Raw genomic sequence first — 10,814 nt, 5'->3', positions numbered from 1 at the left:
TAGAATTCTTTTTCTTGTTGTTATGAAAAAATCGATGTTTTCTTTAATTATCTGACCGACTGATTTGAAATTTTTAGCGGTTAAAGATTGTTGTTGCCACTCGAAGGCTATTACTTTTACTTATTTTAGAAATTTCTGTGAGCTCTTAGGATTCCTTATTTTGTGTATGATGACGTCACCAAAATGTAAACTTGTGCACCTTGTGGCGGTTATGCGTTCGCTGCTATCTTGTGGTCAGGCAAAGACCGGTAGTCTACTGTAAAATATTAGATACCCGTACTGATTTTGCGTTTTAGCCGTTGTTTCCATATATTTGTGTGGCTCCCTTGTTATTATATTTTTTACGATTTTCGGATATTTTTATGATGGACCCATTTATTTCAAAATATTGAACGACATATATACGATATTTATCAGGAATGTTCTATTTATTAGCAATTAGGCCATCGGTTCTCAAAGTGAGGTCCGCGGAGCGATTTTAGGGGGACCACGAAACAACTTTGACTGTGGCACGAAGCACTGCTGAGATGGTTTTCAAAGCAAAATGTGCTGAAAATAGTTTTAGTATTCACTTGAAAAAAATGCACGATTTTCTGCAAAAAGGAGAGCATGACTTGCACGAACAATTTCTCTGATGTTTGTTTTCTGGTGTGCCTGTCTATGATACGCTACTCGCTATAAATACAAAATTCCGAAATAGAATGGTAATGAGACAGTTAGTGCAACTGTTAGTCCCAAACTGAATCCAAAATAGATGAATAGATGGAGAGCTAAGCAACTACATTCATTGAAATATACAATGAGTAAATACTTAATATAAAGCGTTGCTATTTGATCTGAATTCTAAGGTGAATTTTATGGCTATGCCACGCCCTATTTATTGCTTCTTCGGAAATATCCTATAAAGACTACACCACATCACTCACATGATACTCTGTCTCATCCAAAAGGTACCTCAAAAATGTAATGGCTCTACCTATCTCCGATGGAAGAAAACGTTCCCCGTCTATAAAAGTATGCTTATACAAAACTAAAGAACTGCGCACGAATATCATTGATACGGAATGATATACGGACACGAAATAGACTATACCAGGGTGGTCCAAGATTGCAAGTTTGAAGGGCTGCAAAAATTTCAGAGGAGGTCTCGCGGGCCGCAGAAAACCTAAAAGTGATCGAAAGATCGCGAGTTTACTCACTTCAAATATATATATATATTTAAGAATGAGACTTTATCGTTCTAATAGGTTTTTCAAGGAAACTATATAAAGCCTTTAGTTATTTTTAAAATTGCTTCCCGAGAAATATCGTGGTATTTTCTGTATGTCTTTCCCGTGTTTGGTTTTGTAATGTCGCTTAAAATTATAATCTTTCCTGACGGATATTACTTGAAAACAAAACACACCAGACACCGTGGTTTAAACGTTGTTGTCGGTAAGGAAAAACGTTTTCTCTCAGTTTACTTCGGTCTCCTTATTTTCTACACTCATTGTATGATGAATTGTAATATTTGAAAAAAATTATTACTTGTAGCGTGAGCAGGCCCAGTGTTACCATTAAAAAATAATCAAGTCCGTCAAAGTTGGGGCCTCGGACCCAAATAAAAAAAAATAGATCGCGCGGCGCTAAGTCAGCTCTGCGATTCGTCACTGCTGTCACACGGCCAGCGCTTGAAAATAGAGCAGTGTTTTGACAAAAATAAAGGCACAAAACGTGTCTTCAAATGAGGAGTTACTTGACGTGAGTTTATCTCATCGGCTGGGTCCTGTCTGCACAAGGCTCTCCTTTTACCTATCACAAGACGCCATTCCCATGTAAGCACCGTCTTGACGTTTATAGATACAACAATGAAATTCTGTGATTTTAACAAAAATAAATCCCGACATCGGGATTAGGAAAAGGACTATTCCCAGTTGAAATAATTTGAGAATAAATTAAGATTGTTTTGCTAATACATACAAATATCTGCCAATGGTTTTGTAGTGTACGCTGAAGTTGTTCTGCGGGCCGCAGTTTGGACCACCCTGGAATATATCATTGTCATCGGTATCTTAACTACTAGCTGTTCATTAGCCATCAGGTGAAACGGATGGAGCAGAAATACTACAGTAATCGTCTCTTGGCGGATCCACCTTGTGGTTTTCCAAAAAAGAAAATTCCAACACGATCTTTCAATGAGGCTTCTCCATTCTTAAGTAACACCGACTCTGGTTATTCAACAAGATATTGGATGTGACGCACCAGCAGAAACTTTGCTCACAGCCAACCGAGTTCGACGACTGAAATCGTTTTTTAAAAAAACAAGTTACGAGGAACGCTCATCTGTGAACACTATATGTAAAATAAGCATAGTGACGCAACATCTCGTCGATGGGAAAGAGTTTGCAGTTCGGATGACAACTGGTAGACCTTCATATATATATGATATCCATCTTTGAATTCGGTCTAATTTTAATAGTCACAGTCCAAATACGACGGCAATACTGCGTATGGTATGGGTGATTTGTACCAGTGAAGTATGAATTTACTGGACAAATACCGGCGAGCGCGGCTTCCGACCTTTATTGGCGCGTTCGAGCCACTGCCGATATATATTCATTCCCGACCTTTATTGGCGCGTTCGAGCCACTGCCGATATATATTCATTCCCGACCTTTATTGGCGCGTTCGAGCCACTGCCGATATATATTCATTCCCGACCTTTATTGGCGCGTTCGAGCCACTGCCGATATATATTCATTCCCGACCTTTATTGGCGCGTTCGAGCCACTGCCGATATATATTCATTCCAACTCAAAATCCTTGGGAAACTGTGCGAACTAGACAAAATTGGGACAATTCGTCTACTATGACAATCCTCCGAAACTCGATTGGAGCACACCTTTTTTCGAATTCAAAGATTCGGCACTGCCCTCTGCAACCCATTTACAAAGATTTATCAAGTTCCAAACGCCGATGTTTAGCCGACTTTATATCAAGGCAAGAGTTGTGTCGTCAGCAAAAATAGGCCAATTGCGAATGAGAACATCTGGAAATCGTTGATAAAAATTAGGAAAAATACAGTTGCTATTATACTTCATCCAGGGCGCGGTATACTTTTTCAGGTAGAGTGTTTTAGAGAAAACTATTTCGTTTGTCATTTAAATTTAAAACAACATGTGTTGACAAGTGACCTAGCTTACAATTGGCAAAGGACAAATAAGGAGATATTTACCAGGTTCCGTCCGATCACCCCTGAATACAATATGAGAGGCAATCGAAAGGGCTATTTGCGTCAGATCTATCTGGATATAAAGTAGACGAGCATGACTGAAGCGACTGAGCACAGTGCTTGCTATGTCCAGGGCATCGTATTAAAACTACACCCACACAAGCTGGCCTCAAAAATTTCTCACTACAAAGCATTGGAATATATTCACCCAAGCATTCATAGAAAATCTGAAGTCATTAGAGTAGTTTGGACAAGTAAAATCGTTTTTATAAATGCTGCAATGAAGCACACAAATTATTTAGGCTAGGAAAGAAAAAAAGTATTATTCGGCTTCAAAATAGGCACCATGTACAGAAAGTATGTTTTGTCGGTTCAGAGGTATAAATGGTAAACTTGTGCAAGCCGAGCAAGAGCCATAGACTGCGCCAGAAGAGGCGCGATATATTCAAGCTCACAATTATATAGATCAGATGTGATATTAGGTATTAGATTATGTATAAAATGTCCTATTCGTCAAAAATTGCAATAATTTGGCACCAAGGGATATCTAACATAAATTTATCAGTAGAAGTTGCATGATCAACTATCGAAACATTTTAATTGGGGTAACTGTTGGGTTTGTAGTTGTATCTGTATGTATATATTCACTAAACTCGTGATGTAACAAGTTTTTTTTTGGCTGATCCTGCAAAATTCACTAAATTCATGGAAGATGGTTTTAAATAATACAATTAGTGAAAGTTCATTGAAAGACATAAAATATGTACTATTTCCTCTGTAGTTCGCTACACATGACAAGATATAAATAAAGTTAACAATATCAAAAGCAACAGGACAAAACATGGAACGTTAAGCAGTAATGATAACACTAACAATAATAAATAGCGCAAAGTTTAAAAAAAAAAGATAGTCTTCATAACATTACCATAAAATACCAAGATTAGGAATAAAAAAAATCATGATACACTTTCTTTTCTTTGAGCCATAGGTTGGCAGAATACTTCAACACAAAATAGTCTACATTGAGTAAAAATCCAAAATTTTTGCCTTTGCCTAAAATATTCTTATCGCAACAGACTTGTTGTGAAAATGTCAATCAGCAAGATTTGAAACAAATATTTTTCATTGTTAGAAATCATTAAAAACTATTTCCCTGGTTACCACCCAAAAAAATTCTCAGTGAGATAATTTAAAGAACATGATCAATTCATTATTTAGCCATAATCAGGCAAATCAAGTAAATCAAAAATTTTATCCAGCTTCAGAGTATTTTATTTTTAATCAGACTGGATTAGTAACATCGCTGAATCAATTTGGCCCTTTGGTATTTTTCTTCCGATATTACCATTGACATAGAATTTTCTTCACATATGAATTAGGATGAGCAACCACTTTTGCGAGAAACTGCCCTGACAAACCACTGGCATACATTTGCATTTCATTGGCACAACCTCCATTGTGCCAAATGAATCGAATTTGGGTCAAAACTAAGAATTTACTATTGTTTGCATGGTAATCAAAATTACTGTTAGATTTGTGTAATCAGCTATTCAACACACAACTCGCAGAATTATGGACATTATGTGAGAAAGGCCAACCAGCAAAACTGTTTTTCAATCTATCCATACTAATTACGACATTTCATTTGGCATACATAAGTGCAATCATGTTTAAACCAAATATTCTCCACTCTCGACTTGCAACAGCATCAGCAATGCTTTCTTTTTCAATTATTATCATTCATGATAACGAAGGCATCTTCAAATCTCTATCTTTGGATATCGCTTTCTTAATACCGACACATTATCCTTGTATAACATTGGATCAAATCTTACTTGGGATGCAGAGAGAGGCATATAACCAAACATTTCAGTAAACCTTAAAATAAAAAATAAAATATTTTCCTACTCTATCGATGAAAAGCTAAAGTGATAAGAGAAAAACAAAATCATATAAAAGTGAAAAATGAATTCTTTTGATAGTGAGTTTCTAAAATCAAACATAGAAAGCAACTAGTTTGAGTCAGGCACATCAACATCTTGAAGCAAGCGATCAAGAATTTTCCGCCGAGTGAAGCCAGAGTTGAGAAGCCAAGCTACAGATGTTTATTAAATAGTTATTCAATTCGGGAATTATGAAATAAGGATATCCTGGCTATAAAGCCGAATCAGATCCAAGTTGCTCGAATTCAAAGGAACAACAATAAAAATGAAGTGGCTAATATGAGCATACACGTATGAGGGGCATCGGAAGTTTAACAAAGTTTTGTGCCTCAAAATTAAGATAAAATGAAGACCTCTATATAAGACGCTATATCTTCTATCTAAATCAGACAAAGATCGATTCTAATCATACAATAAAGTTAAGGATCTTTTCATATTCATATTTATTCATAGCTTATTATAACATTGAAACTACCGCAAGTGATTTATGCTCAACATTCTGTTGTGTGATTACAAGTAAGAATCGATTATTGAATTTGATATACCCTGAAAACTGAAGTCATTACTCACTTATTCATGCAAGTCTGTCGTTCTGCAAAATGCTTTGGATCTGCCCACCTGGACTGTGGTTCAGTCTTCTGGCCTTGGATTGCACTTGTATCTTTATATTGTTTCTTTTGAGTAACTATTACAGAAAGTAAGACCCCATAATTTAGAAGCAATTTTGTGCCGGCATTTTATACCTATATTCAGATATTATGAGATGCTACCTTCTTTCATTAATATTTATCAATAATTACAGACAATCGTAATGTTACTAATTCAACAAAAAGATGATACATCTTATTGCTTTTGAATAATGATAAGGAATTAGTACAAATAGTTACTACTGGGGAATGATGCCAATGTGCAAATAAAGGATAAATTATAGGTTAAAGTGTGACTGAACACATTGCTGAAGATTGATATTTATGGCTTTAGGTTACAACATCCAAGGCTTGGTAATCAATAGGTTAGCATGTTCATTGAGTCAAAGTCAGAGTTATGCGATCAAACTTCATGGAATTAGAAGTTTTACATTGAATCGGGAGCCAATGATAATCAAAGTGTAAATTTCAAAAATAAACTTGAAAAGCTTTAAATTGGCTAAGCATTTTACATATACAATAAATAAGGCTTTCATGCGCGGAAATTTTTGTTCAAATATTTATTTTGATTGAATCTGAGGCCAGTGTCAAATTTTTTCTTCAAGCTGGGTTCAGAATTTTTTCAGTCAGGAGTCGTTTCTTGAAATGGCTTGTAGTTGGAGTTTAGAGTCAAGTTTGAATGTACATTTTATCAGACTCCACAGCCTTGAAGACATCAATGAACTTTCGTAGATATATACTTACCTATCTAGGTGTAGGGCCCAGAAATAACACATAGAAAGAAGTCACTAACCTTTAATAGGTGGCAGTTTTGTAACATGACCGACAAGATGATTCATAAGAAGATCTTCACAGTTACCAAGTTCATTTACTAATACTCTGCTTGATTGTGGTAACCATTCAGAATACAATGCAAAATAATACCTGAGATGTATAAAAATATTATTAGAACCAAAACAGCAAAAAAAACTTGCTGTTCGTAACACACTAATAAAATCCTGTTTCTTAGGTATGTATTAGAATTATTTACGGTAGTTTAAAACAATGGCGGGTCTGAATCCAAGCGTCCTGCCATGGAAAATATTTTTAGCAAGGCATTAAACAACAAAACTTGCGCAACATGCATATAAATTCTCTCATTAAAAAGCAGACAAAATTGCTGACCGTAAAGCAAATAATTCTATTAACTCTTGAGTAAACAAGACATAACATTTCCGTGTTTTATGTGAACTGCTAACAGTATCCCAGCTGTAAATAAGAACTCACAGATAGGCATAATAATGCAACAGATCAGAGACTCCCAAAAGTCTTAGATACTGTGTGTGTGCACTATATGACAAAATAAAGAAATCAAAAGTCTAATTTGGGAATGTTTATAGAGTAAATGTAATTCTTATTCTTTGTATGATAAAAAAACAAACAAAAATGGTCTTAATCAAGAAGTACCATTTTTGATTCATTCAAGTCTTATTTAAAACGCCACTTACCTGTGAATATATGCTGCTCCAGTTAATATAATACTGTAAGAATTTTGCCACTTGGAAGTATACAACCATTTGGAACGGTTCTCATCCCAAAGATGGCTTCGTGCTGGGAAACCCACAATACGTTCTGGGAACGTTCTCCAAACTTCAAACGAAAAATCGATCTGTACAACAAATATAATATTTAACTTCATTTATGGTGTGTTACGTTGGTAGATAACAAGGCTTTAGAGAAAGCTTGAGACTTCATATAACAACAATTGCAATTTATCATATTATGTAAAGTCATGTTAACTGTATTCTGCAAATCTTGAGTTTCGCAGAAATATGGGATATAGCTGTAATGTTTACCTGGAACCAACTTTACCATATTTGATAGAGATGAAACTGCATTTGAAATCATGTTTCATGGTCATATTAAAAAAATCAATGGCTATGGAACTAGATTCATCTCCGAGATAAAAAAAATGAAGCTCCTGAGACGCAGTTGGAACAACTACAGCCATTGTTATTTCAAACCAGCTCTCCAGTTATGACTGGCTCATATTTACTCTATATTTCTTACTTATCACTGTGAAATTTACATGTCATCAAAATTTGACCCAACAATTTGGCTCCACCAGCAGACAAAAAGATCAGATAGCCCGATTTTGTTACATTTTATAATTTTCAATCACAGGCCACTTCAATAAATTTTCTCATCAGCATATCTAATATTGTTCCTATTTAAAGACGATGCCTGCAAATATAAAAATTTCAAGCTTACCTCCTCTGTATTCAAAACAGTGTCTTCATCTAAACTTAAAACAACATCTGATTTTATGTCGTCGAAAAGAAAGAATCGACGACCAATAAGCTTTGGATTATCATTGATCACAGTCAAAGGTGTTTTGCTTCCTTTTGATGATTCTGTCGGCCAACGACTTGAAGACGGTGGGGGTTTGTCACAATGCCATAGAATAATTATCTGAAAAAAAAAAGATGTATCTGTAATATGATGAAATGAATTGCTCACATTATTAGAAGTAATCAATTGCAAATACATTTTGAACAACATGATTATGCAAATTATTGTTGGCGCATTGTGCCCAGCCATAGAAATAATGACTACATCTTACCAAATATTACCTTGTGCAAAAGACAAAAGATTCGTATCCTGTGATCCATGGGGACTAGCAATATGCCTTATATAAATAGATAATGAAAACAAAAATTTTTGTATCACCGCACAACTGAAACATCATCTTATCATCTTTACTATCCCACACAACAATAAGAATGTATTTCAAGGAATGCTAATCCAAACTAAATAAGTAAATACTCACTTGCGAACATGCTGCAGATTGGGATAGAGATCGAACAAGTTTAATTATAGGAGCTGCTGAACTTGTAACTGGTGATATAGCTTGGATTACGGCAGTAAAGTTGGTTGGTGACTGTAGTCCTGGAATCAAAAGAAAAATAATATTTTATCTACTGAAACTTATCATTGTTGTTTTTAAGCAACCTTAAGAAATTCTATTTTTTTAAAATTGGATCCTTGCTACTGGCCTCAGTATTGAATTTCAGTTAAGGAAAAGGTTACGATTTAATGTGAAGATTTTGTTTTGTTTTGCCGCGTGCGTTTTTTGTTGTACAATTTGCAATACAAAATAATCCCACATGACGTAATGATTTATTTTTGGGTTATCACTTTTGACATCTCCATTGCAAAAGTTAAACATATCAAGCATTTTTTGTCTTAAAACTTAAGTTCGTTTACAAATATTTTTCTTAATTATTTATTCCTATCATGCAGTACAGTTTCAGCCAAAATTTTCAAGCACTGTTAATCTTTCTAGAAATTTCAAAATTGTCGGCAATTTTGGCATCATACAAAACAAAGTTTCTCCAAAATCTTTCAACCGTAAAATGAAACAAACTATAAGCTGAGCATTCAAGTCACGTACTTTCTAAATTTAGATTATTGTATTAAGAGGGTAAATAAAAAATGAGCAACACCCAAGACAAAGGAATTCAAATACTGGAATGAGAATGAAACAAACTATCAAGTTGTTCGAAAAATCCAATTTCACACCATTGATTATTTTGCTTTCACTGCATGGTTCTAAAATACATAACACATTTCTGTGTTAGAGTGGCTATTACCCATTTGTATCTGAACTTGATTTATTTCTGGAATATGCTCTGATGCATAGGAGGAGTCTGTGATTGTTTATTATTAAATGTTATTTTCAGTAAGACGACAGATGGCAACGTAGATAATAGCTTATACAAAATAATTGAAACAGCCCAATAAGCATGTCATTTATCCACAATGCACAATGTTTCCTATCATACTCTGTTATGTAGAAATCATCTATGCTTTACACTTGTGAAATATTGCTATATGTTAAATACCCAAGCGGTATGAACTTTTGACTGTGCATTTGTGTCTGAGCAATGTCTGTTTGATAGTTAACTCATCGACAATATTATTACTAAAAATTGAGCCCAGCTAATAAACATGCTAAAAATATTTATGTAATTTCAAGGGTGTAGATAAGATTAAAAAAGGTTCAAAACATCATAGTTCAAATTCAAAGAATGTAACACAAAGAGAGATGGCAAACTAACCCACGACGGTTCTCCTTAGAGATGTGACAGGTTTAACGGAAATGAATGCTAAGAACAACTCAAAAATTCTTGCCCGAGGCTTGTCTGATGTCTGATAAATGTTGTGTAAATTAAGCAGGCGCTTTAATCAGATAAGGGTTCGACAAGCCAGACAGTGCATGCCGCAAATATGTTATAGCGACTTGCTGCACTGTGCTCGGCAAGTTTACAAGGTAAAACATAAGTAATAAAGACTAAACAGGTGGGGCACAATTCGAATGTTGTACTCAACAACAAGACCTAAAGAACTTCAATGGCAAAATACAATTTATACAGATATAACAAAAGTATTGTTAATGGATGAACAAATTACTGTGCTTAACAATTTGAAAATCTAACTCTGGATATGAAGTCCGTAGAATTAGCATGAAAATAATATTGCCCCATTTATAAAGCATATTTAAATAACTCAACTCATGTATAAATAAATGGTGCATTGTTCTTTTTAACTGTCGGGACATAAACAAACCACACCCGCTATGCTTTCCATCTGTGACCAACACTCAAATTAAATATAACAACTGCAAACAAGTGGTTAGAGCCACAATCAGGCAATTCACAAAAAATTATCTTAGAAAGGGATAAAATTATGCTGAAGAAGCTAAATTGATACATTTCATGGCAGACACCCATCAAGTGATAGATACGAAAATAGATCATGTCAAATTATCAAATTGCTCAAATTACATGTCTGGCACAATTACGGCCTCTGTGATGAGTTAGACACCTTCAAACAAGCATTGAAGTTGATAAAAGCCATTAAAATCAGTCCAATAAATTTTATTGAAGTAATATTTTTGTGTCACGGCCCGCATCAAAGATTGTTGAAAAGCAGTGCCTTAGGAAGACAGCTCAAACGTAGGGTCATACTCAT

The 10,814-nt window shown here is 34.8% G+C and overlaps 1 protein-coding gene across 1 annotated transcript in view; it reads right to left on the bottom strand.

Annotated features, from left to right (window-relative positions):
• Window positions 1–3,395: 3,395 nt before the first annotated feature.
• Window positions 3,396–10,814, bottom strand: part of LOC120335452 (exostosin-1b-like) — a 28,344-nt gene continuing 20,925 nt past the window's right edge. Inside the window, exons 7-12 of the mRNA XM_039402953.2 lie at window positions 8,611–8,729; window positions 8,052–8,252; window positions 7,289–7,449; window positions 6,595–6,725; window positions 5,725–5,839; window positions 3,396–5,089 (exon numbers count right to left, since the gene is read on the bottom strand). Of these exons, the coding sequence (XP_039258887.2) occupies window positions 4,972–5,089; window positions 5,725–5,839; window positions 6,595–6,725; window positions 7,289–7,449; window positions 8,052–8,252; window positions 8,611–8,729 (845 nt within the window). The 3' untranslated portion in view covers window positions 3,396–4,971. The remainder of the gene's footprint in view (window positions 5,090–5,724; window positions 5,840–6,594; window positions 6,726–7,288; window positions 7,450–8,051; window positions 8,253–8,610; window positions 8,730–10,814) is intronic.

The sequence above is a fragment of the Styela clava genome, chromosome 2 (assembly GCF_964204865.1).
Source record: "Styela clava chromosome 2, kaStyClav1.hap1.2, whole genome shotgun sequence".
Taxonomy (NCBI): domain Eukaryota; kingdom Metazoa; phylum Chordata; class Ascidiacea; order Stolidobranchia; family Styelidae; genus Styela; species Styela clava.
This window is presented reverse-complemented; position numbering and strand designations above follow the sequence as displayed.